General features: G+C 41.9%; 2 protein-coding genes and 1 long non-coding RNA gene across 6 annotated transcripts in view; 2 read left to right on the top strand and 1 right to left on the bottom strand.

Moving 5' to 3' along the window:
• LOC123769091 (nuclear pore complex protein Nup153) overlaps positions 1-2,306 on the top strand; it is a 70,080-nt gene extending 67,774 nt beyond the window's left edge. For both annotated transcript variants that reach the window (XM_045760053.2, XM_045760046.2), the window contains exon 11: positions 355-2,306. In XM_045760053.2, coding sequence (XP_045616009.1) covers positions 355-436 — 82 coding nt within the window. In that variant the 3' untranslated portion in view covers positions 437-2,306. The remainder of the gene's footprint in view (positions 1-354) is intronic.
• Positions 1-25,593, bottom strand: part of LOC123769109 (uncharacterized) — a 39,848-nt gene extending 14,255 nt beyond the window's left edge. Inside the window, exon 1 of the long non-coding RNA XR_006774199.2 lies at positions 25,511-25,593. This is a non-coding gene — a long non-coding RNA (uncharacterized lncRNA). The remainder of the gene's footprint in view (positions 1-25,510) is intronic.
• The window catches only part of prd1 (pruning defect 1), a 133,589-nt gene continuing 114,331 nt past the window's right edge, over positions 8,592-27,849 (top strand). For 2 of the 3 annotated variants that reach the window (XM_045760038.2, XM_045760030.2), the window contains exon 1: positions 8,592-8,803. In XM_045760038.2, the coding sequence (XP_045615994.2) occupies positions 8,738-8,803 (66 nt within the window). In that variant the 5' untranslated portion in view covers positions 8,592-8,737. Of the gene's footprint in view, positions 8,804-25,750; positions 25,855-27,849 lie in introns of those variants that run through there. The other variant, XM_069317016.1, reaches the window with a different exon arrangement.

Genomic DNA, 27,849 nt, shown 5'->3' with positions numbered 1-27,849 from the left:
GGCAGCATTAGGGATGCTCTCGGACATAGGTTCAAATCCTCATCATGGCCCTTGTGGATTTGTTCATTTGATGCATCACGCTATTGTGATTTCTGTGTGTAATGTATAATGTTGTGTTTATCGTGAGATAAGCGGGAATTATATTTTGAAGAACTTTTATTGTTATGCTTAGGCACCCGTTATAGCCTCGTCTGTCGGCTGAAGTTTAAATATCAAGTTGGTCTTCATAGTAGAAGCTACGATCTCTCCCTATGCAGTTCACCTATTATAAAGCACTCATAAAAGGTTCTCTAAGAAAGACATGCTTATAATCTGATTTATGCTAAAGAATTTTTTTTTTGTTTTTATTTACAGAAATAGCGAGAATCCCTTTACCAGCCCAGCTCCTCCTAGTGGACGTGTTGTGAAGAAAGCAGTCAGACGTAACCGGAAATAGTAATGCCGTGACTGTTGTTTTTACCGAATCGTGTCTTTAGATTTTTTTTTTATCTTTTTACCATAAATTATACTTTTATATGAAAACGATAACTGCTTCTGCTTAGGAAAGGTACATAATAAAAAAAATTATACACATTATTCCTGTAATATTTTATTTTGCCGAGTCTCATTTGCCATTTTCCCAGGTTAAAACGGATGTTTAATATAGTAAAGCCTCTAGCATTATTAATTTGTTTTATGTGTTACAGTTTGTGATATATGAAACTATGGTAAGGTAACAACTTATTATAATACTGTTAAAAGGGCTTTTTTTTTTAGTTTCATGAATTGCAAATATTGCTACAGATTTATTGTTGCATACACGCAGGTTCCTCATAAACTAGGAGAGAAACGCATTGGGAGTACAAGCATTTTTTTACCTGTGAACAAGAGTTAAGAAATGTCTAAAACATTAAAGTATGGGAAATTTAAGTTTTGTAAAATATATAAATATATATATATATATAAAAATCTGTAAACATGTTAAATAAAACCTCAGATAGGGCAACTTCCATGATCTCTTTGTCTGGACAAGTGGTTGACCTTGACTGTACATAAATAGGAGTCCACATCAGCATGTCTGGAGTTATCACAATTTCATTTTCATTGTATTGTGGTTTTAATAATGAAGGATCTCTTTGTATGTTGACATTGATCAGAAGAAAAAAAAGGATATTTTGCTCATGACTATGAAATTGTGTAATATATATTGCACGGGGACATCCTTAAATATTTATGTAAAAACTTGTGAATTTGGAGCCTTACATTTGCCTCGACTGTGTAATTCATGATTTTGAATTTCATCCCTTGTGCCAAACGGATGATAACTATTTTTATGCACAAATCCTTGGATTATTGAGATAAGTCTTACTCTTTTATGCAATCAGTATTGTTATTTCACTCGAGAAGGGAATAACATTTACATTACACAGGAAGAAACTTGCTAATGGCTTCATCTTCACAAGGAACATGGTTTAGCTTTGGTTTATCAAAGGTTATATGAAAACTATCTTCAGTGCTATGAACATTCTTTGTACATATGGAGGGGCTTAGCCAGCCTCTCCAGTAATACTGTTTCACTGTTCCTTGTTAGAACATTGTTAAATATTTTATATGCCGTGTTCATATTGATGGACATGTTTTCATTAGGAATGTTCATAGTTCTCTTGTCGCACAGATCTATTCTGATGTCTTGCTATAAAATGGCTGTACATTTTTAAGAAATAAATAGTGCAGATGAATTTAGCATTTTATGTTTAGGTGTTTGCTATAGATGATTGGTGTTATGATCATTCTTGTTTAGTTTTTCATAATGGGTATTTTTCTTAATTGTTTTACTGGCATTGCCCCTTAACGTCAATCATCAACAGCATCCACTATGTGTAGTGTTGTTGCTCATGCCAGATGCAAGGCCTCTACGATATACGGCAGATGTGCGCTTCAATTAAATATGTAAGTGATGTAAATAGTATACCCAGGCAGGCTCACTCCTTATAATTGTACATGAACACTTCATTAGTGTGGTATATATGACGGACATGCTGCGTTATTGGGAAGCTACTGCCGTTACTACGTGCTTTGTGGTTGGTTGTGAGATGCCAAGCGTACCGCCCCGTGTATTGTCCTGTCTGTTGGATCCCTGAGAAGTTTATTATTGTAATTAGCCCTATCAATAATATTATTTTATATTAATGTGACTTTCACATGTACAAAGCCGTGAAGTGTGAGTGTGTGAAGGAGTTAGACTGCTCAGTGTATGTGTCTTCGGTTTTGCATTACTCAGTGTGAGTGAAATGTTCAATAAAGGAGCATTCAGTACTACAACACAAGTCTTTCAGTTTTCCTTTTTTGGTATGCAATTTCAAAATATCCATACAATTATATAATGGATTAATGAATTCTAAACATAATACAGCCTCTGCAGTAAATACATAGGCAACCCTGGTGGGGATATGTTGGGGTTTTATACTATTTTTTCAGTACATTTGTTGCCCCTTCATAAATGTCAACTTGACACTGTCAACTTGACACTTGACACCAATCAATGGGATGATTAGAATCCCTCACATGGCAGAAGAGAGCATTGTTAGTGTCTGCAGACATAACACTTCTCTTGTGTTCTTTAAGTCTGTCATTCAGTGTACGGCCAGTTTCGCCAAAGTATTGGAGAGGACAAGATGAACAGGAAATAGAGTAGACACCAGCAGCATTAGAAGCAGGAGGAGCAGTGTGAACTAGATTGCTACGAAGTGTGTTAGTTTGTCGAAAGGCGAGTTTAATGTCAAGAGGACGAAAGGTATTGGTAAAAGTTTTGAGTTCAGATATGAAGGGAAGGCATAGTACAGTGCTACTAGTGTTGGAAGCAGGTTTAGGATGAAAGAAATTTCGTTTAGCTTGAGAGTGGGCACAACACTAACACACTTCGTAGCAATCTAGTTCACACTGCTCCTCCTGCTTCTAATGCTGCTGGTGTCTACTCTATTTCCTGTTCATCTTGTCCTCTCCAATACTTTGGCGAAACTGGCCGTACACTGAATGACAGACTTAAAGAACACAAGAGAAGTGTTATGTCTGCAGACACTAACAATGCTCTCTTCTGCCATGTGAGGGATTCTAATCATCCCATTGATTGGTCTTCCTCCAAAATAATCTTTCCTGCCTCTACTCTACACAGACGCCGTCTTGTAGAATCGGCTCTTATTAACAATGTACCCAACATGAACTTGAGTCCTGGCTTTGTTGCTGTGGACTCTTCCCTTTCACAGTATATACTCAAATGCTCTAATCTTTCTAACAAACGTGACTTAACATAAGCTTTCCCCCTTCCATTTCTTTCTTTCTCTTTCCCTTTCTTTCTCTCTTCTCCCTTTTTCTGTTCATTGTCTTCTACGCTCCCTTGCTATCCTCTTCTTATTCCTATTACCATCTCCTTCGGTGGTTATAATAGGAGCTGCCTCGTATGGGCCAATAGGCCTGCTGCAGTTCTCATTACTACTATCCCCTACACCTGACTTTCCTCCTCAGCTCTCTCTTGCCTATTTAATTCTTGTCCCTACCTGTCCTCATCACAATCGACTTGAGAATGGTCCAGGACGGACCGAAACGTCGTCGTCTCTTCAATTTCTAGTGTGTGGTCTGGTCATCAAAATCATGTAGTGTTTTTTATTAGATTGTTCACGCTTACAGATATGCGAGGTCAGACTGATCTGAAGGTAATTTTCTGCTAAGCTCTTTCAGCATTTTTTTTTATTTAAATAAAGGGTGAAATTTGTATATTTCCAGTCTAGGGTACCTATTCCTTGGTCCCCGGGGCACATCCGATCCCACGATCGTCGTCGCCCCTAAATCAACACAACATATTTCTTGGTCCAGAGATGGTCTGAAAAGGTAGACATAGTTCAGGTACAAGTTCCTTAACGACTCTTGATCGAATTCCGTTCACACTTTGGGCTTTTGAGACTTTGTCAATGCTCAAAATGTCACGTTATGAGTATATCCCTTAATTCATTCTCTTCACCTCCTTCAAACATTTGTGTGGGTACTGGAATGTCTAATCTCTAGTGTGAACACTTATTCATTCAGAGTGTTGAATGTCCATTTATCGTCTATTGCAACTTGGTTAATCTCATCTTTTAAGAGTCCTGCCGAGATTTTGGCTTGACATTTATAAGAGAGCGGCCTTCAGCGCTACGAACATCTTGGTGTACTCACCTAGTTGTGCTTGCGGGGGTTGAGCTTTATCTCTAAGGTCCCGCCTCTCAACCGTCAATCGACTGGTGTACAGATTTCTGAGCCTACTGGTTGTTGTTGTTATAGATTCAGCTACTCGGAACAAGTTCCAAGTAGCAAGGGCTATGGTGAGCCCGTAACTTACCTGGCACAGGAGCGGGGCAAGAAGCACGGGCTATGGTGAGCCCGTAACTTACCTGGCACAGGAGCGGGCCAAGAAGCACGGGCTATGGTTAGCCTCCTCGAGCCTACTGGGCTCTATCATACATATATTTGAAACTGTGTATGGAGTCAGCCTACACCACATCACTTCCTAGTGCATTCCATTTATTAACTACTCTGACACTGAAAAAAACAATCTTTCTAACGTCTCTGGCTCATCTGGGTACTAAGTTTCCACCAACAGAAACTAAGTGATCACAGTGTGGACGGTTTCATAGCCTCCATCAGGAGCGTCGGCAGGATGCAGACATACCTGGTCTTGTCCGTCGTGATCTCGTGATAATGGAAGATGGCCTCTATATGAATACATCATAACTGGGTGGACTAGGCTGTACACCGGGACTCTGCTATAGCGCTCCATATTATGGTTTTGACCGTCTCTGTCAGGACTGGGTATTTTGTCTCTTTGGGTCACCAATTTATTTATTTACATACACGAAGGTACATTGGGATTGTGAGAGTACATCACATTGTTCTTACATTCTTGCAAAGCCACTAACACGCATAGCGTTTCGGACAGGTCCTTAATCTAACAGATAAGGTCAAATTATTAAAAGGTACATAATAGCAAAATTTGACTTCAGCATAATAACTACAGTATAAATTGATGGGGATTATTACACTGGTGAAGTTGCAAGTACCTACATTGGGGAAGTGGTAGCACAAGATAGGGAAACTATAAGGATAAAATTAGGTACTTTTTACATTTACTATTGAAACAGCCATAGGTTAGACAATTTGTTAATTCATTTGGGAAAGTTCCATAGACAGGGTCATTTTATTTGCATGGAGTATTTGCACAGATTTAGTCTGACTCTTGGGGGATATCAAAAAGATATTTATTTTTCTGGTGTGGTGCTCATGGGTTCTATTACATCTATCAAGGAAGAGTTTCAGATCAGGATAAACATTTAGGAACTTATTTAATGCGGTCTTTGGTCGTGTAACATCTTAGTGTCTCTGGGCCTGGGGATCGTTATACCATTGATAAAGATTAAGCCACCCGAAAGGTGGCACGGGCATGAATAGTCCGTAAGTGGTGGCTCTTTGGAGCCATTACCAGTACCAACAGCTGATACTGGAGATGTGTGGATGGATGGGGTGTTCATGGTCCGCATGGGTCTTGGCCGCCAGGTTGCACCTTAATGATTGGTGAAGATTAAACCACCCAAGTGATGGCACGGGCATAAATAGTCCGTAATGCAACTTAATGTGCAAGGCGACGCTTTATATCTGAACAGTACAAACTCGGTAGTTCGGTACCATCAAGATCGTCGTCCTTTTCGAGGAATTCCATTTGTCCGTCTGGGAATTTGCGGTGGAGTCGAAAATAGAATTGCGCCCAGTAAATCCTCCCCGGCCAGTATACGAACCCATGACAGCGCTCGTGGAACGCCAGGCGAGTGTCTTACCACTACACCACGAAGACTGTATGAAAGCAAAGGAGCTGAACAAAAGGGCATGGAGGAACTTCCGTAATAACAGAACACCAGAAAGTAGAGAGAGATACCAGAGAACCAGGAACGAGTACGTCAGTGTGAGAAGAGCAGCTGAGAAAAGGTATGAAAATGATATAGCTAATAAAGCCAAGACCGAACCAAAGCTACTACACAGTCACATCAGGAGGAAGACAACAGTGAAGGAACAGGTGATGAAACTTAGGGTGGGCGAGGACAAGCACACAGAGAATGACAAAGAGGTGTGTGAAGAACTCAACAAAAGGTTCCAGGAGGTCTTTACAATAGAACAGGGAGATGTCACGGCGCTAAAAGAGGTGGCAGAAAACCAGGTGACCTTGGATAGGTTCGAAATTACAAGAGATGAGGTCAAGAAGCACCTATTGGAGCTGGATGTGAGAAAAGCTGTTGGGCCGGACGGAATCTCCCCATGGGTATTGAAAGAGTGTGCATGAGCACTTTGCTTACCACTCTCTCATAGTGAATAGTAGGTCACTGGAAACGGGGGACCTACCAGAAATATGGAAGACTACTAATGTAGTATCAATATACAAAAAGGGTGACAGACAAGAGGCACTGAACTACAGGCCAGTGTCCTTAACTTGTATACCATGCAAGGTGATGGAGAAGATTGTGAGAAAAAAACTAGTAACACATCTGGAGAGAAGAGACTTCGTGACAACCCATCAACATGAGTTCAGGGAGGGTAAATCTTGCCTTACAGGCTTGATAGAATTCTACAATCAGGTGACAAAGATTAAGCAAGAAAGAGAAGGGTGGGCGGACTGCATTTTTTTGGACTGTCGGAAAGCCTTTGACACAGTACCCCATAAAAGGTTGATGCATAAGCTGGAGAAACAGGCAGGAGTAACTGGTAGGGCGCTCCAGTGGATAAGGGAGTACCTAAGCAATAGGAAGCAGAGAGTTACAGTGAGGGGTGAGACCTCAGACTGGCGTGAAGTCACCAGTGGAGTCCCACAGGGCTCTGTACTTGGACCTATCCTGTTTCTGATATACGTAAATGATCTCCCAGAGGGTATAGACTCATTCCTCTCAATGTTTGCTGACGACGCCAAAATTATGAGAAGGATTAAGACAGAGGAGGACAGCTTGAGGCTTCAAGAAGACCTGGACAAGCTGCAGGAATGGTCGAACAAATGGCTGTTAGAGTTTAACCCAAGCAAATGTAATGTAATGAAGATAGGGGTAGGAAGCAGGAGACCAGATACAAGGTACCATTTGGGAGATGAAATATTTCAAGAGTCAGAGAGAGAGAAAGACCTGGGGGTTGATATCACGTCAGACCTGTTCCCTGAAGCTCATATCAAGAGGATAACATCAGCAGCATATGCCTGGTTGGCTAACATAAGAACGGCCTTTAGAAACTTGTGTAAGGAATCTTTCAGAACATTATATACCACATATGTCAGACCAATCCTGGAGTATGCGGCTCCAGCATGGAGTCCATATCTAGTCAAGCATAAGACTAAACTGGAAAAGGTTCAAAGGTTTGCCACCAGACTAGTACCCGAGCTGAGAGGTATGAGCTACGAGGAGAGACTACGGGAATTAAACCTCACTTCGTTGGAAGACAGAAGAGTTAGGGGGGGACATGATCACCACATTTAAGATTCTCAAGGGAATCGACAGGGTTGATAAAGACAGGCTGTTTAACACAAGGGGCACATGCACTAGGGGACACAGGTGGAAACTGAGTGCCCACATGAGCCACAGAGATATTAGAAAGAACTTTTTTAGTGTCAGAGTGGTTGACAAATGGAATGCATTAGGAAGCGATGTGGTGGAGGCTGACTCCATACACAGTTTCAAGTGTAGATATGATAGAGCCCAGTAGGCTCAGGAACCTGTACACCTGTTGATTGACGGTTGAGAGGCGGGACCAAAGAGCCAGAGCTCAACCCCGGCAAGCACAACTAGGTGAGTACATTCTTGTAAAGCCACTAGTACGCGCAGCGTTTCGGGCAGGTCCTTAATCTAAGAAACTTATAAGTAGGTAAATACTTGCAAAATTTATAAAAATTATAACAGTTACATAGCATGAAAAAGATAAAAGATGAGAGAAAAATTGTAGGTATATTAAAGCACATAGGTAGCTCAGAATGATTGCTATGACAGCTTGAATGGTAGTTTAACAAAACTTAGCAGGCACAATACAGCATATGGCTAGCACATAAAAGAAGACAGCAATGAACACAATGATATGCGTATTAGTGGCTTTAGGTATTGTATGTACGTACTAGCTCTCTCTATAAATCCAACATTGCTTGTAACTTCATCTATGTATGTACGAATAAAAAAATTAATTTAATTTAATCTAATTTGATTAATTCGCCTTTGTATTCTATAATAGTGTGGTTTTGACAATAGAGATTGGGATACTTAGGTCTAGTTCAAGTTCATACATGTTATACGCACCATTAGCTGCCTTGTCTGTATCATTATGATGAATAATACATATGTATATTTACTTAATGTCATACAGAATTGTAATATTTTAACTTATCCTACACAGCCAACATACCCTGAACAGTGATGTCAGACGTATGATCATGGACATAAAATACAACTAAAAAAAAAAAAATTGTTGAATTTAACGATACTTAGACGGATATAGAGAAACAGTGTGTGAGTAACGTAGCACAAGAGTGCATTGATTAATAAATTAGTGTATGAGGGTTGTATGAGAGTTGTATGAGGGTGAGAGCGGCAGCGGGTGGTGGGAGAGTCAGCTGGTGACCGTCATGGTGGAGGGTGGCTGTCCCTAGGCTCTTGTGGGGGCCCCACCATCTCTCTCTCTCTCTCTCACCGCCTTCCCCTCTCCTTATACCGCCATGGCAGCTACACGGCCAGGAGTCAAGGACCGCATAGTGCATGAAATTGGCAGAGCCATTAAGCAGGTAATGGCAAAAATGTCTTTGTGGCGGCGAGGTGTGGCGAAATGTGTCGGCCAACGGGGGGGAAATTGATTTCTGCCTCCTTCCCTCCCCCGTAGTGTGAGGTAGTGTGAGGCGAGCCTTGTAGGGGGTGAGGTGACTGTGTGGTGACCCCGCCAGTGTGAGGCGTGACCCCTCTGACCCCCGGATACTGTGTGACACAAGGAAGTGCCGGGAGCCACCACTCATCGATCGGTGACCCCCAAGAGTCTCGGCACGCGCTATGTCAACAAAGGCGCTCATGTCAACAAAGGCGCTCATGTCAACAAAGGCGCGCATGTCAACAAAGCAGCATGCACCCCTCTTCTACTCCCACAGTGAGCTGCCACAGCACTCACTGTGGGTGGTGGTGGGCCCCATTGGGTGGGAGCTGTGGGGTGGTCATATTGACACACTCAGCTGGTAGGTCGTTGGTCTCATCAATAACCTCTAGTGCAGCCAAATATCACACGCACTCCAAGATCTCCAGGTATGACATGTTCAGATCTCTGTGCACACACACACACACGTGACACTGGGAGCACCACACGTGACTGTGGTGCAGGGAATATCCTCATAAAGCTCTACAATGTTTCACTGTGGGGGTGTGAAGAGTATGAACTATCCTGGGTGCCACTTACAAATTAAATGACATTTATAATTACTGGGTAAATATGATCACCACCTTGGCTAAACTTGCTGGGTAGGGCGGGGACAAATTAGGAACTCGCTGATCATATTCCTATAAAACTCTACATAGTATCTGAGGGCACTATTTTTCTTGCATTGTGTGTGTGTGTGTGGGGGGGGGGGGCACTATCTCTTGCATCACCTGTGTCTCAGCCACAGGATACCATGCTGGCAAGGGTGCAAGTGAGGCATTTAAATACATTCGTTAATGCTAGATGCGATTGAGAAAAGAGGAGGAGTTGCAGTGGTATGTGGGGGGGATGTGCCGAGATTCACATCACTCACTACTCGGCCACTCACATTCAACCACTCACCACACAGGTGATGAGTGGTTTTCAAGGGCAATTAGGCTAAATTGTCAACTTTTAAAAAGCATAATTTTTGGTTTTGAAATACCATTCATTATGAACTGTGGGAATTGTTCATTGGCCAGAGCTCTTATGTGAGGGACTGCGAGCACTTGCCCAGAGATAATGTGCTGAAATTAGCAGACTTGGATGTATTAGTAGCACTTAAAGCCGTTAGTCTAAGAGGTCTGGGTGTGAACAATCGAAAAGTATTATAGGACAGTATCTAAACAGGACACAAAAATGGAAATGAAAATACTGTACCCAGTAGTGAAAAAATTAAAAGTCTGGTTCAAAGAATTTGAGGTGGACATGGGCATCAGCACTAAAGACAAATACTACAAAAACAGTAGGAGTATTAGAAACGAAGTAGATGATATAAGGGCTCTTGTGTGCACAGAAACAAGAGATATGATTGCACTAACTGAAACTTTAATGAATATAGAAAATGGGTACAGTAATTATTAGACAATTACCAAATTAATAAAAAGTTTCTCACTACCAGAGTTGGACCTATACTAACAAGTGAAGGTTCGTACACAAGAGGATGACAAGGAAATTAGTGAAATGCTAAAACACCAGTATGAGTTTGTTTAGCATCCAATTAAACATAAAAAGTTGAAGATCCAGACAGCCTTTTTATGAATGATACCAAAATGCTGTGTGTGTTAGTGGCTTTGCATGAATGTAAAAATACCAAGCTTATGTAATCTCACCAGCCTATTGTACCTTCTTGCACATAAATTATTATTATTATTATCCAAACTGCTGACAATATAAGATACCAACATGAACACAGAAGACTTTGAAAGAGAAATTGACAATGTGTCCATGCACTCAACCCTGGGTCTTGACTCCTGGAATTCAATGTTCATAAAGGAATGTAAATTACCAGTAGCATGAGCCCTCAGTGTAGTATAGAGAAAATGTCCTGGATACAGGAAAGATTCCAGAAATACTTAAATCGGCAGATAAAGCTGCACTACACCAAGGAGGTAGCAAAGTTTTGCCCCCCCCCCCCCATCTCCAATTTTATAGAAAAAAGGAACTTAAAGTCTTCATGGATTTATAATCCACTGTATTGGGGGACAAGCAACCAGTTTATACATACAGTAAATGTTAGGCTTATATTGAGGCCCCCTGCTATGATTGAATTACTGACCCTCCCCCCCTCCCCCCAAGATGCAAACCCACAACAAGCTGACTAACTCCTGGCTATTTACTGCCGAGTGATCAGGTTCATTAGGTGATGGGAAACGTGCCCAACCATTTTTTTTTTTTTTTTTTGTTACATGGGGTGGGTACAGGAACAGATGACTGCTGACTCCTGTAAGCATGCTAAGAGCTTTTCCTTCCCCATAGCTCATGGTAAGCCTTACCCAGAACAAACATGGACATTTTCAAAAGAAAACTGGATAGTTTTCTTCAAGGAGTGCTAGACTAACCGGGCTTTAGTGGATATGTGGGCCTGCGGACCGCAACAAGCATCAGCCTGTTGGACCAAGCTATCTCAAGTCAAGCCAGGTCCCAGGCTTGGCTTGGGGAGTAAAACTACTCCTATAACCCCGTTCATGAACAATCCAGGTACCCACTACTTTTTCTTTGAATATGACTCGCCAAGCGTTAAACATCTAGGTACCGAATCACTGCTGGATGAATAGAGGCATACAGTTAATTAATGGCACCTAGTCAATTCTCCCCAGCCAGGATGTGAACCCAGGCTAAATTGTTTGCGATGCACAGGGCAAGTGTGTTACCACTGCACCAAGGTGACTGTCACTCGGGATTCTAACCCAGAATTTTTGATTGAGTTGAATGAACCTGATCGTACTACCAGGACCCTAAACAGATCAGAATTAAAGATTTAGAGCAGGAAGATCCTGTCTATTGCAATTACTCAATCATTGACAAAATCAAGTAGGCATTAAAAATAAAAACAAAATGAAGATGTTGCACAAACTCTGCAAAGGCATTTGGTAAGTGGGACCATGGAATGATAACTCATAAAATGAAATCAGCAGGAATAATGGGTAAAGTGGGGCATTGGATTTTCAATTTTCCATCAAACAGAATGCAAAGAGTAAGTCAGTCAAATAAAATTAAGTCCAAGTGCAGTGAAAAACTGTCTCCCAGGGCACAGTCCTTGCACCACTGCTCTCTCATTCTTGTATCAGATATATACAAAAATACTAGTCACAGCTTTGTGTCATCCTTTGCAAATGATACAAATATCAACATGAAAATTTGGTTGGTAGAAGATGCTAAAAAATTACATACTAATATTAATTAAGTATTCAATTGGGCAATGGAAAATAACATGATGTTTAACAGTGATAAGCTGAACTTTAAAATCCAGCTTGAAAAAATCATGGACAAATTGAGGACCATTGACAAGCAGCCGGCTTCCTAAGCAGTATTAGTGGCCCCTCGGGTACATACAGGTATGGTGGAAATGAGGAACTTAGACAAAGTACAGGATACAAGACACAGTTCAATTATTAATGCAATAATAATTCTCAGCAATGATAAGGCAGCTAGTGCCTTTCACCATCTGTTCAAGGGCTTTCCCTTCATCCTTCAATCTCTTGATCACAACTCCATTCACACAACCAAATTTTTGTTAAGCACTGCTCTGAATGCACTAGATTTTTTAAATTATTTTTTTTAGTGTAATGTTTCATACATGTTATTTTTTCTTAATTTTTTATCAGAAATAACACTTAAAGTAATTCATCATGGCAAACGATATTACTCTCCTAGTTGTGCTTGCGGGGGTTGAACTTCGGCTCTTTGGTCCTGCCTTTCAGCTGTCAATCAACTGGTTTACAGGTTCCCGAGCCTATTGGACTCTTATATCTACATTTGAAACTGGATATGGAGTCTATTTTGCACCATATTACTGCATAGTGCATTCCATTTGTTAACTGCCCTGACACTGAATTTTCTTTTAATGTTTCTAAAAATGCTTTCTAATGTCTCTAAGAGTTTCTAGCGTAGTTAATAAAGTCAATATGTACAGTACTGTGCTGTGTGTGTGTTTTATAGAGAGTAATTGATGTTGCTTGCCTGCTCAACAGATACTGTGTATTTTCAGGGTCAGACTTCTGCTCCTTGTTTGTAGTACACATACACACTGTCACTATTATAAATGTAAAGGCACTTTTGTGTTACAAATTCTGAGAGGTGGTGGTATTGTAACACTAGTCATCAGTACCCAGTGATATGTTCTCTTGCTAGGTGTACTGTTGTTTTTGATAACTGTAGGTAATGAATGTGTGGGGCCACTTGGAAAACATTCCCGGGTTTATTTCTATTAGTGACACTATCTTGAGGTTACCTTGATGATTTCGGGGCTTTAGTGTCCCCGCGGCCCGGTCCTTGACCAGGCCTCCCCCCCCAGGAAGCAGCCCGTGACAGCTGACTAACTTCCAGGTACCTATTTACTGCTAAGTAACAGGGGCATCAGGGTGAAAGAAACTGCCCATTGTTTTTCGCCGGCGGCGGGATCGAACCTGGGACCACAGGATCACGTGTCCAGTGTTCTGTCCACTCAGCCGCCGGCTCCCTATCCACTAGCTTCCAACTAAATATTACTAGCTAGCATTGGCTCTTTGAAGATACAGTTCATTTAATGATATAATTTATGTCCATTCAGGATAACTAAATGTTATCCTGGGTGGCACACATATGGTTGGGTATGTTTCCTATCACCTCATGCTCCTGTTCACCTAGTAGTAAATAGGTACCCAGGAGTTAATCAGCTTATGGGGTTGCATCCTGGGGAGGGTTAATGATTTGACCCTGGGGGAAACCTCGATATAAGCCTACCATGTACTGTATATATACATACTAGCTGCCTGTCCCCCAACACAATGCATGACTTAATTAATTAATTAATTGTTTTCTATTTACTGAAATCCATATTTGTTTTAGGTAAATTTCTCTTTAAATATATACAGTGGTACCTCGCATAACGAATTTAATCCGTTCCATGTTCGTCATGTGAAACGGACGTCATACAAAACGAGTGTCCCCCATGTAACCAGTGTGATGCACTGTGTTTGTGAAATTCCCCCAGTGTGCATGACATCAAATGTTCCCCAAAATATTTTTCTTTGCAAAATGATAAATTACCGTCCCTGAACATGTCTATGTAAAAATAATTACCAAATTCCATTTACTTTGGCTGTGAGGGTGTGGACAAGGTGCGCTGTGACGTCATCAGGGCCTGGTCGCTCGTGTGTGAAGCTCCCAGACACGGTCGCGCAGGCCATTCAAGCACCGCGTGTTGCCACAAATATATTTTCAAATATTTTTTCTAGGCATTTCCAATGCGGTTTTATTTGTTTCTTTTATCGTATATGATGCATATTTGTGACCTTTACAATATGTATACAGTAGAATGTTCATAATGTTCCATGAAACTGTGATACATGTGTCAGTAATGTGTCCACAATAAATGTTTGTCACAATATTACGTGGTAAAAATTCACTAAAATTACAATATGTACAGTTTCACATACTATTTACACAATAATACACTGTATTACACACTCAGTACTTTGGAGGTGCGTAATAGTCAATGAAGTAGTCCATGGTACACAGCGCGACTTTGCTCTCCTTGCACCAGCTACAGATAGATTTTCGTTTCCTGTTTCATCGTTCTGTGTGCTTGCAAATAACGCACTCGCGTGCACCCTTGGCTTTAGTACTTGTAGGTGGTATGTAGCCAAGCTTGTAAAGCATATGGTAGTATTGAAACGATTATAGGAAAAGCTCAATTTGTAAGGTAGTCTTGAAAAGATCGCTTTGTAAGGTCCCACACAGGAAGAGATTCAGCTAGCCTCAAAGAGTGTCCATCAGTCAGGAAGAGATTCAGGTATTCTTGAAAATATCAATGAACACCACCACCATGGAAGCTGCTAACACTGTTCATCTATGCTACTTGTATCAGATGCATCATCACTGAACGCAGAAAACGATTCATCTATGTATCATCTATATAATTCGAGATGGCAAGGGTGGGGCTCAGAGCTACAACTGGATACGCTCGCTGTATCATCCTCATAGGTGCTGTACCACTGGCATCCAACCGTTGTGTTAAGCCCTTATTGCGCCTAGCTTCACCAATGTTATGACCCTTATGTTCTTCAAACAATAGGGTCTGAATTGCACTGACTGAGCGCAGTCTTTCAACACCGTGTGGGACAGGTGTTTGAGAGCCAGAGGCACGTGTGCCACAAATGGTTGCTCACGCAGTACTAACCCAGCCAGCAGCCCTTGTCTTTCATATTCGTTATAGCATATTGTTCGTTCAGTGTTTGTTGGGTAGGCTGCTCCATTATGACAATCTTTCTTTGTTTCAAATGTGTTCCATTTGTTTTGTATTTGTCACTTATGTCTCAATAATGGAGCAGCCTACCTGACAAACACTGAACGAACCTTTATGGCATTTGTCCATTTTTCAAATTGTTTCAACAGTTCTTTTATTTTTCGTTTTTTTTTTTATTTAAGAAACATGGAGCAGCCGACCTGTAGACGACCGAACGAACCTTTTTGACATTTGTACTGGTTTTCAAAAATCTTCATTTTTTTTTATTATTTACGTTTTTTATATGTAAGAAACATGGAGCAGCCTACCTGCCGACCACCGAACGAACATTTTGCTATAAGACAAATGAAAAATAAATATTGAACACATTTGAAGAAAGGAAAATGTCATAATGGTTTATTCAGTGTATGTAAGGTAGGCTTCTCCATTATTGAGACGTAAATGACAAATACAAAACAAATGGAACACATTTGAAACAAAGAAAGATTGTTATAATGGAGCAGCCTACCTGCCGAACACCGAATGAACCTTTTTGACATTTGTTGTATATCAGACATTTCATTTCTTTTTTCCTACAAAAACGTCAATGCTTTGCAACATCTCAGCAGTCGCCCCATTATATCCCAGTATCATTAGCATCTTTAAACAAGAACAACATAATTTATGTGCATTGTCGGAGGCGTCTAAGAATGTGCAAGAAGCAGCGCGACCCCACCATGTGGTGTTGACGTTACTCAAACCAGCGTTCGTCATACGGGACGATTTGACGCCGATCGGGCCGTTCGTTACCCAAAATGTTCGTCTTTTGGGGCGATCGTTATGCGAGGTACCACTGTATTTAAGGAGAAATATTTAAATGTTTTGTTTTAGTTGAAAAAATTAGGTGTTAAGAAACCTGGCTGTTGAGCTGAAGATAAATAAGATATAGTGGTAGAGCACAGTACATACTTTAAGTTTCAGTATCATAATTAGAGCACTGTATAGTATCATAATGTACTGCTGGTATTCACTGTACAGTACTTCCTTATGGCAGCAAATGTGACAGCTAACACTTATTTCTTGCAAGTGCAAATCTTAAATTACAATAACATTACAATCTGGATTCTAAACTCAAGCTTTCGTATGGCAAACCTTTTTCTCATCCTATGTTGTAAAATATTGTGTTCAATGTTGAACATGTTATTTACAATATTATGAGAGAAAATCTTAAATCTCTACTTAAGCACTATATATAAAATGTTTAATACTGAATTGACCTTTAACTGGTATTGATATTCTTTGAGAATGAGTGTACCCTAAAGCTTTCTACCCATTAATAAATGTATTTAGGAATTGAATCCTCGTCTTGAGGAGTTACCAGCTGTTTATATTTGCTCTAGTGAACACTACATAGGGTTTTAGTTTCATTTCCCTGTTATATATACAGTATTTCATTCATAATTTTATTAGTTTTATTTTATACTTTATGCCTATTTCATTTATGCCTATTATATTCAGTTGCAGGGATATTAAATATGGTGCCTTTATAATGCCACATTTGATTACAAATTGTAGATATATAGTATAGAGAGACATGGTGGAGTGAATGAGTGGTGACTAAGAGTACTGGTGTCACTGGCGGCTTATTGGTGTAAGTGAGCAGCTTGGGATGACTCATTGTAAACATTGCCACTTACCACTATCTTCATCAACATCCTCTCTTATCCATCACTTTTCTCTTTGGGACTTTGTGTAGCAGTATGTGGTGTATGTATAAACATTGGTCCTGTTAAGTCCTAATGGAACTTGTGGTTAAGCTTGAGTTAAATTGAGATGTAGCTTGTGAAAGCAGCTACAGGAAATGCCTGTCTGAGGGAGTGGGAGTGACATGCCTGGGACAGTAGCTTTGGATCTTGATGTTCATCTCTTTACTAAAGTTTCACTTAGCTACAGCTTTTAGTAGTAACATTTAAATGACTGCACTGTAGAGGAGTTTACTTTATTAAAAATAAAGCAGTGAAGGACCTAATTTCATCATCTTACCTTCTACAAATTATTGTAAAACTCTACAGTTCTATCAAAAAATTGATTCCTTCATCAGTGGTGTTTCTCATTACAGTATCACCACCTGTACCTATTATTAAAGTTATGTACAGTAGTCATTACCTGACTAATTATTTTGACTCATTACTACAAATGTTCAATGTACAATATACTTCACTTGTATTTCTTAAAGGTGAAACTGTGTATGTCAGCTGCACTCCACATTAGGCAGTGATGTGGTGGAGGCTGACTCCATACACAGTTTCAAATGTAGATTTGATAGAGCCCAGTAGGCTCAGGAATTTGTACACCAATAATAACATTCACCAATAATCACTTAGGTAATTACCAGTTGATTGACAGTTGAGAGGTGGGACCAAAGAGCCAAAGCTCAACCCCTGCGAGCACAACTAGGTGGGTACTTGCTCATGGGCACTACAATTCTCTGGAGGAGCCTCCAGTGGCTCCCTGAAGCTATCTCAATGAGATTGCTCTATGCAAATGGGTCACATCAGATATGAGACTTTTGTTTGGCCCACCGGGGACCAGAGCCAAACTGGAGCACGAGTTGCAATTCACCACCACTTTGGGAAAGTATTCAGAAAGTCAGTGAAGCTTTGCAGACATCTAGAGGGAAATTGGTGAAATACTTTGAATACTTTAGTGAAACTGGCCGTACACTTAATGAAAGACTTTAAGAACACAAAAGAAGTGTTAAGTCTGCAGACAAACGATGCTCACTTCTGTCATGTTAGGGATTCTACTCATCCTATTGATTGGTCTTCCTCCAAAATAATCTTTCCTGCCTCTTCACAGATGCAGTCTTGTCGAATTGGCTCTGATACACAACCTACCCAACATGAACCTGAGTCCTGGCTTTGTTGCTGTTGACTCCTCCCTTTCACAGTATATACTCAAATGTCCTAAACTTTTTAACAAATGTGACCTAACATAAGCCTACCCTTCCTTTTTCTTTCCCTTATTTTCTCTTTCGATCCCTCTCTCATTCCTATTATTATCCCTTTATTACACCTTACATTCTGTACTTGTTGCCTTGCTTTCTATTCCTCTAATTTTTCCTTCTCCTCGCTTCTCTCTTGTCTGTTTATTGCCTTTGCCTCCTTCCTCTCTTCATGATTGACTTGATAGTGGTCTAGGACAGACCGAAACGTTGTCTCTTCACGTTCTAGTGTGTGGTTTGGTCTAACATTTTTTTTAGCCACATTACTGTGACTCCTCACCTGCGTCTAGAGGGATAACAGACCTAAGCCTTGAAATTGCCAAACAACTCTGCAAACAATTCACAAAAACAAATGAAACATTCAAAATTAGCATGATACTCATAGTAACTAATGCCACGACCAGGCAGCCCGGCTTCCACACGCAGCCGTCTTCCTTGCTAGGCTCATTCGCTAATGTTGAGCTGGACAGTACTGTTGCAGGTCCTTCAGACATGGCATGTCCCTCTGCATTAAGTGCCAGCCGTCCAGGGACTTGTTCCTGCTGGGGCCATTTGCTTGTTAATTGGCTCTGTTCTGTATTATAGTTTTTGCTTCACATGAGTGTTTTCTATCTGGCTTGGTGTGTGGGCTTGGCTTTAGTTGTGCTCTGGGGTGCGTGCCCTCTGGGTTCCTTCCCAGGGTGCCCACTAGCACTGCTCTTGCACCGAAAGATATCTTCTCTGGTGTGCTGAGGAGTTCGGCCCTGAATGGCCAGGTCACTTGGGGTGTAGAGCCTCATTTAGGGCTATTCATGAGTCTTTGAACCCTCTGTTTAGGCCTTTGGCTGGGTGCTTTGTTAGTTGTGCTGGGGGCTCGCTCACGCTCATCAAACACTGGGGCTCACGTGTTTGTTTATACAACACACTGCAGGTACCAGTTGTAGCCTGGTTGTTTTAGCTGGTTGCTTGGCAAGCTTCTGTCAGGCCCTAGTAATTCCCTCATGGGTATTTGGTTTGGTTAGTTTGGATATAGTAATATCTTTATGAAAGCTGTATTTTTGTTGGTTATTACCTCTGGCTATGGGAGCTACAGGTACTTCTCCTTCAGCCCTTAGGGTAGTTTGTTCCCTTGCAGCCATCCCCTTCTTTTCTGGTGAAGAATGAGTAACTTTTGGAGGGATCCATTGGTGGTTGATGGCTGGTGATGGCTCTTCACCCCTACCTGTGTGTCAACAGTTCTGCCTCAGTGGATGCCTTGTTGGTTGACCCTGTTTCCTTGGCCCCCCTCCTGTTCAGAGGCTTGTATTTTCCAGGTCATCTGCAGCATCAACAAAACTAGCCAGTCTGCAATTTACTTTCATATCCATGATGTTTACAAGTACGTATCCACTCGATTTAACGACCTATAAGGGGATGTACCCAGATCATTAAATTCAGGCCTCCACTGAATCCAGATGTATTAAAATGATGGTAACTTTTTTAGTCATATTTGTGAGGGTAACAGGATGCATAGTGGATGGGCAGGATAACTGGCAGGTGGGCAGTGTGGACAGACTGTTGGCTGACTGGTAGATAAGTGAGAGTAGACATGACGTTAGCAAAAAAGAATCTAAGTTTATATTAAAGCAAAAATGTTGGAAAATCTTTCAGTAATGGATCAGCACTGTGTAGAATCGTGGCTAGCGAGTGGGTGGGCAGGCAGGTAGCAGGGCGGTTGGTCAGGCAGATGGGTGGTAGGGTGGCTGGGCAGACAGGTAGCAGGGCGGTTGATCAGGCAGATGGGTGGTAGGGTGGCTGGGCATGTGGCAGACCAGGCAGACAGGTAGCAGGGCAGTCGGGTGGCAGAGTGGATGGGCGGGTGAGTAGCAGAGCAGATAGTTTTAGGGTGGACATAGTAGGAAGATGGGCATTCGGGTGTGCAGGCAGCAAAATGGATGGGATGGTGGTAGGGCGGGCAATATGGGTGGGCAGATGAGCACTCGGGGGCATTCGGGCAGCAGAATAAGCAGGTGGCAGAGTGGGTGGTGTAGTGGATGGTACAGTAAGAGGGTGGTGGGCAGGTGGCAGGACAGTCAGGCAGTAGTGGTTGAGTAGCAGGGTGAGGGGCAGAGTGGGCAGATGGGCATTCAGAGGCATGCAGGCAGCAGAATGCTTGGGCTGGTGGTAGGGCAGATGGTAGAGGAAGGAGGTGGGTGGCAGTCTGGTTGGGCAGCAGAGTGGGTGGGTGGGCTTAGTAGCAGGGTGAATGAGTGAGTAGCAGCAGGGTGGATGAGTGAGTAGCATGGTGGGCAGCCACCAGTAGGAGAGTAGGCGGCAGATTGAGTACACAGGCCGGCAGGTGGCAGAGATATCAGACTAGGACTATCACAGACTGGCTTATAGGTCTCCTCTGATGCATTCCCCAGTCCTACATCCCCACTACATCCTTCACCACCTCTCCAGCTACATCTAAACAAGATTAATACAGTATGATTTTGTTTCTCAGCTACGTTCCTACCAGCTGGTGGGAGACAGACTGCTGGAGTGCCTGACATCAGACTCATATTTTTACAAACTGTGACTGGTTGCTGACTGTGACTTGTGACTGAATGCCTAAGTTGTTGTGATTAAATGCTGGCATGGCTGTGACTTGACTGTGGCTGCCTCTGACTGGTTGGGACTGACTAGATGCTACATAACAGAGGCAGTGAAGTCTGTGAAGAAAAAAACATAATTGCTGGCCTTGCAAGGGCAAGGTTGTCACAGCAAATCCAATCGTAGAGTCCAGTTTAACAGGACCGGACTTGGTAAACTCAATACTGTATTCCTGATTTAATGGCCATGGATTCGATAAAAATTCACCAGTTACCGATCTCAAATTCGGTCATTAGAACTGGCCGAACGGTAAATCAGAGGTCCCCAAATAGTGGATGCTATACACTGCATTGGTTGCAGTCTTCAACATGTCCTGGGCTGATATTTGTGTTCAGGGGTTCTGGTATTCTAAGAGGGTTCTGGCAGCCCAGTATGGTTAATGTCCCTGGTTCCAGTTGGTTATGTGTAGCCTTGAGCCATGTATCCTGGCCTAGATTACGTTTTCCACCCGAGTGCATGCTGCTTCTCCTCCTCCCTGATAAGTCCCGATTTTGCTCTCTGTGGTTAGTTTGCTTCACATAGCCACCAGGGGCTCACTTAGAAACTGAGCAGTGAATGTAGTAAAGTGCCTCTTTCTGGATGAACCCCCAGTTTCTCCCTGACTTCTTTTCTACCAGGTTAGGTTGTGTGTGGCATATTTTCTCCTATTTGACATTCCTTAATGTAGCATTTATTCACATTGACTTCCATTTGCCAAGTGTTGCTCTACAATTTTGTCCAGGTCATCTTGAAAGGCATGACAATCATCTGAGTTTCTTATCTTTCCTAGTAGCTTAGTATCATCAGCAAACATGTGCATAAAGTTCTGTATTTCTTCTGGTAGATCATTTATGTACACAATGAACATTACTGGTGGAAGAATTGAAACCTGTGGTATGCCACTAGTAACATTTCTCCAGTCTGATGCACTGCCTTTTTCCACATATGAGCTAAGATTCTTGTGCATAAAGATGCCTGAAAAATTAACTGAAGTGGAATGCTTAGCTCAGGTGAACATATTCTCAAGAACTCAGGGTGAAATTTCACTGGGCCAACTGCTTTGTTTCTACCCAACTCCTTGAGTAATTTTTATGCATTATTTCGAGACACTTGTATGTACTGTACTTGTTGTTTTCTGAAATCTGCGTTGTCTGGTTTCCTGAAAACCTTATTTTGCGCGCACACTTTGGGATTGTTCATTTAATGTTTCACACATTTCCTTTTCATCCTCTGTGAATCTGTTCAATATTTTCAGTCAATGGATTTTTTTCCTTTACATGCAGCTTGCTTATGTGCATCTGTTTTGATGTAATATTTTTACGCCAAAATATATCTCAAAATTTGGCATACATCTCATTTACTTCCTTGCCTAACAAGTCTTTCCAGTCAAATTCATTAAAGAATTTGCTAAGTACACCAAGCTTTTCAACTAATTAATCTTCTTCCTACTCATTTAGATCATAGCACATTTGCATATTTTACTTCCAAGAGGACATGGTCGCTTTTACCCAGAGGAGGAAGGTACTGAATATCAAATGCGTATATCCTTCTTTCCTGGTGAATATCACATCCAGCATCGATGGAACATCCCCTGTTCTCATTCTAGGGGCATGATTACCATGTTGATACATGAATGTCTCCAGGATAAGGTTTATGAATCTGCCAGTCCAAATATCTTCACTTCTTGTTTCATAGGCTTGACAGCTGAGTGGACAGCTCTTCGGATTCGTAGTCCTGAGGTTCTGGGTTTGATCCCCAGTGGAGGCGGAAACAAATGGGCAGAGTTTCTTTCATCCTGTTGCCTCTGTTCACCTAGCAGTAAATAGGTACTTATAGGTGATAGGGAGTTAGACAGCTGCTATGGGCTGCTTCCTGCCCCTAACAAAAACGAGGCCTGGTCGAGGACTGGGCCACGGGGACCGCATGCCCCAAAATCATCTTTAGATCCTCAGGATAGGCTTTCCAGTCTATTGATTTTGAAGTTGAAGTTTTAAGTACCAACAATCGCAATTAATCTTTATCTGCTCCTACTATAATGTCTCGTGATCATTATGAGGCCTTCTCATTTGTCATCCAGCTGCTGCTGTGTTCACATGTTACAGGTGGACTGTAGGCAATATAATTACTGTATCAGTTAATCACCCTGATTCCAAACCTGTAGTGCCATTATGTCAACTTCTTGTGGGTTGTTGATTATTATTTCTCTTACTTTCAGGTGCACTTTCACCAGCACAGCACTGCCTCTACCTTATCTAATTTTTCTGTCACATCAACAAATTGAGTAGCCCCCCCCCCTCAGGAATGTCACCTCGTTCAAAATACCTTCAAGTTTTGTCTGTTAGTGTGACAATATCTGGCCTCTTCAGTTGAATTATATCGTTTAGCTCCAGTATTTTTTTATCTAGCTGTATCTATATTAATATATAAAATTTTCAGAAACATGTTCTCTCTCCCTTTGTTTTTTACTTGCCTCTTCCTACAATAGTTATTGTGTTTGTTTTTATGTACCATTTCACAGGCTTCAGATTCCTATCACTAGATTTTTTATTTTTATATCTTCATTTTTATTTTCATTTACAGAGAAAATACAGAGGAGCTCTGTAAATGTAAATACATTTACAGAGAGGAGCCTCGATTAATGAATTTAATCTGTTCCGGCACCGACCTTGTCATGTGAAACGTTCATCTTGCGAAACGAATTTCCCCATTTAAAATAATGGAAATAAAATTAATCCATTCCACCTCTGAAAAACATCAATATGAAATTTTATAATGTAATTATAGTTCATGTAATTATTATAAATGTTTTGTTTTACTGTTTTCAATTGTACAGTACTTTGCCTTATGAAGAGCCATTGCTGGCTTGAGGGAGACGATGGGGAGGTGGGGAGGAGGAGAGGGGTTACAGTGTGGAAGGAGAATCCACCTCTGAGTCAGACGATTTCCTTCTTCAAATCTACAGTAATTGTCTTTCTTCCTCTTGACAACACTATCTTTAGCAAGCAGCTTCTTTGGCGACTTCGTATGTTACAAATTGTAGTCACAAAACCACAAAAAAAAAGAAAAGCATAATAAATGTAGAGGGATGCTTGTCATGCGTGATAAAACAACAACACTGCCATCGGAGGCATCCAAGAATTTGCGAGAACCAGCAAGAATGCTAGGAAGCACCAGTGTGGTTTTCTCGTTAATTAACCGAGCAAACGCTCGTCAATCGAGACAAATTTTCTGCGAGTGGCTTGCTCATTACCTGAAATGCTCATAGATGGGGGCCGCTTGCCACATGAGGTTCCTCTGTGCATGTTTTGCTTCAAGGTTTAGTTTTAACTCCTCTCTGCATTCCTTTGAAAGGTCTTGTCATAATGACCATAGTTTTACATCCTCATTATTCCACAAATTCCTGGCATTCTTAAACACTTGTCATTTGTTTCACTCCATTCAATGTGTTTGTTTAGGCTGCTATGATGACTTATTGACAAGTCTGAACAGTCTCCTGGCCAATACCAGTGAGACAATATAACGGCATTTAAAAGTATACCGACATTTAAAATGTGCACTCATTGCCCAGGATGGGTTTAAAATGTTGTCATACATTTTCCAATAATTTTTTTCTTATATTAATTTGTATAATTTAATGTTTAATTTCTCAAAATTGTAAAATAGTTATGAACTTCTGAGAAAAGATCTAGCTCTTCACTTTTTTTTTTTTATAATTGTCAGGAGTTTTTCCAATCTGTATACATGACAATATTATATTTGAATCCTTCAAGGTTTTCCTAGATTTTGTATGTATTTTGTATCACTATTTTATCTGATAATCTTGTATCACTTCATTACCTCATAATGAAGTCGTCATGCTTCAAACCCTCATGCCAGTGCTCCTTGGCAACCTCCTAAGCACTTTGATCCTTCGTAACAAAACAATTGAAATTACACACAGAAATCACAATAGCGTGATGCATCAAATGGAGGTAGAACAGCCTATTGACAGAGCTCGAGTGCATGGGGGAATTGCGTAAAATCCTGGTTTGTGTCTCGGAGAGGCTGCAGGGTCCAAGTAAGGTCAGTAGAACTTCTGGTTGCAATTCTTTAAACCATGTCGTAGCTCAGTCGATTAAGGCAGCATCTGGGATGCTCTCGGACGTAGGTTCGAACCCTCGTCACGGCCCTTCTGGATTTGTTCAAAACAATTGAAAGTTTGTAATTGGAAATATTGTGTGCTTAGTGTCATTACAGTATATCCCAGTGTAAATGTGAAAGTCCAAATAAAAGTGAGAGAAGCTACTCATGGAAAATATTTGAAGGGGTGGTCTCTAATCTGCACATAAATAATAATAATCTAGAATGAAAAAAGTAGAAAGTGCAAATTAAACCCAGTGAATAGCAGAGGTGCCTTGTACCTCTGGTAAATGTACCTCTGGTAAATAAGTACCTTGGTAAATGTCAAGAGATCCATGATTAAATTTATACCTGCAATTTTTTTTTTAGTATGGCTGCCACAAAGGTATAAGCTTTCAATTTGTTCACTAAAAAATGTATAAGCTTTAATTTGATCACTAGGGAGGCCTGGCATCAGTTTGAGCAGTGAAAGTGAAAAAATTATCTGATGTTGGCCACAACCACATGTAAATGTATGTGGTCGTCATTGTTTATGCTAAGGCATTCAAAGTTGTGAAGGAACTCTAACCTTTTGTTATTATACTGTTCTCTATTTAAACATGTTAGTTTTAAATTAGTAAATACATTACCGTACTTAGCTGCCACTGAGCCCAGCTTTGCAAAGTTATCAGGGCTGTAATTGGTGGTGTGTGTTGGTTGGTAACAGAGTATATTGTGTGTCATTAAAGTTTCATGTGAACACGGCTGATTAATCTGATAGCTTATCAGATATAATGTTTACCGTACTGGAACATGGTGGTTATCTTGGAGATTGGTAATTTTAATTTGTTATGCTTCACTCTTTTTGTAAAGCAAATTTTTGTGTATCCTGCTCATAAAAAAAAAATGATAATTTGTTGCCTGTTATTGTGGAAAAATTTATTAACGTATGTAGTGCAGAAATACATAAGCTGAAGAGCACATCTTGAGTGGAGTAAGGATTTGTTGTCATACTGTACCTGCATAAAACAGGTTTGAGGGTTATATGGATAATGTCCCAGGGTACTGTGCATCAACATACTGTACAGTGAAATCCAAGAAGTAAAAGAAAATCGGATATTTGTAGAGGTTTTTAGGAGCATTACTATAAGCATTGCCACTAAATGTAGGGTCAGTTTGCTTATGTTGACTTGCAAGCAAATTGATGCTGGTATCTTAAGTTTCATTGACACTGCTGTTGGCAAGAATGGCAAGACCAAGTGAGCTGAACGGGGAAGATTTATACTCTTGAATACAACGGTTTAGCTTTAGCAGGCTCAGTTCACTACATATTATCTGAAATAATACAAAGCAAATATATAGAGGTTACAAATGAACCCCTAAATGAACTCTTAAGTAAGAACAAATCACACACAAATCACAATAGCATGATACAGTATATCAAATTAATAAATCCACAAGGGCAGTGATGAGGGTTCGAACCTATGTCCAGGATGATCCCAGATGCGCCTTATTCAACTGTGCCATGACATGGAAAAGAATTGCAACCGGGATTGCTACTGCTCTCACATGGATCCCACACCCTCTGAGACACAAACCGGGATTTTACATAATTCCCCATGCACTCGGGCTCTGTCAACAAGCTATTCTATCTCTTCGCCCTTACTTCAGTACACACAGAAATCACAATAGCGTGATATATCAAATGAATATATCATCACCGCCTTCACGCATTCACAATCAGGATTTCACAGTCAGTCAGGATTTCAGTCAGACTTAAACAGTCGCAACCAGTCAGTCGGTAAACAATAATAGTTTAATGACAGGCGCTCAGGAAGTCTGCCTCCCCTCCATTATCCATCCATCCAGTCCCCCTCCACCATCCATCCATCCAGTCCCCCTCCACCATCCATCCATCCAGTCCCCCTCCACCATCCATCCATCCAGTCCCCCTCCACCATCCATCCATCCAGTCCCCCTCCACCATCCATCCATCCAGTCCCCCTCCACCATCCATCCATCCAGTTTTCCCCCCCACCATCCATCCAGTTTCCCCCCCCACCATCCATCCAGTTTCCCCCCCCCCCACCATCCATCCAGTTTCCCCCCCCCACCATCCATCCAGTTTCCCCCCCCACCATCCATCCAGTTCCTCCCCCCCACCATCCATCCAGTTCCTCCCCCCCCACCATCCATCCAGTTCCTCCCCCCCCACCATCCATCCAGTTCCTCCCCCCCCACCATCCATCCAGTTCCTCCCCCCCACCATCCATCCAGTTCCTCCCCCCCACCATCCATCCAGTTCCTCCCCCCCACCATCCATCCAGTTTCCCCCCCCCCCACCATCCATCCAGTTTCCCCCCCACCATCCATCCAGTTCCTCCCCCCCCCCACCATCCATCCAGTTCCCCCCCCCCCCCCCCACCATCCATCCAGTTTCCCCCCCCCCCCACCATCCATCCAGTTTCCCCCCCCACCATCCATCCAGTTTCCCCCCCACCATCCAACCAGTTTCCCCCCCCCAACCATCCATCCAGTTTCCCCCCCCCCCCCACCATCCATCCAGTTTCCCCCCCCCACCATCCATCCAGTTCCCCCCCCCACCATCCATCCAGTTTCCCCCCCCCCACCATCCATCCAGTTTCCCCCCCCCCCACCATCCATCCAGTTTCCCCCCCACCATCCATCCAGTTTCCTCCCCACCATTCATCCAGTTTCCCCCCCCCCCACCATCCAGTTTCCCCCCCCCCCCACCATCCAGTTTCCCCCCCCCACCATCCATCCAGTTTCCCCCCCCACCATCCATCCAGTTTTCCCCCCCACCATCCATCCAGTTTCCCCCCTCACCATCCATCCAGTTTCCCCCCCCCCCACCATCCATCCAGTTTCCCCCCCCCACCATCCATCCAGTTTCCCCCCCCCCACTATCCATCCAGTTTCCCCCCACCATCCATCCAGTTTCCCCCCACCATCCATCCAGTTCCCCCCC

This window comes from Procambarus clarkii, chromosome 86 (assembly GCF_040958095.1).
Source record: "Procambarus clarkii isolate CNS0578487 chromosome 86, FALCON_Pclarkii_2.0, whole genome shotgun sequence".
In the NCBI taxonomy this organism is placed as follows: domain Eukaryota; kingdom Metazoa; phylum Arthropoda; class Malacostraca; order Decapoda; family Cambaridae; genus Procambarus; species Procambarus clarkii.
Note: the sequence above shows the minus strand (reverse complement) of the source record. Positions and strands in the feature narration are given on the sequence as shown.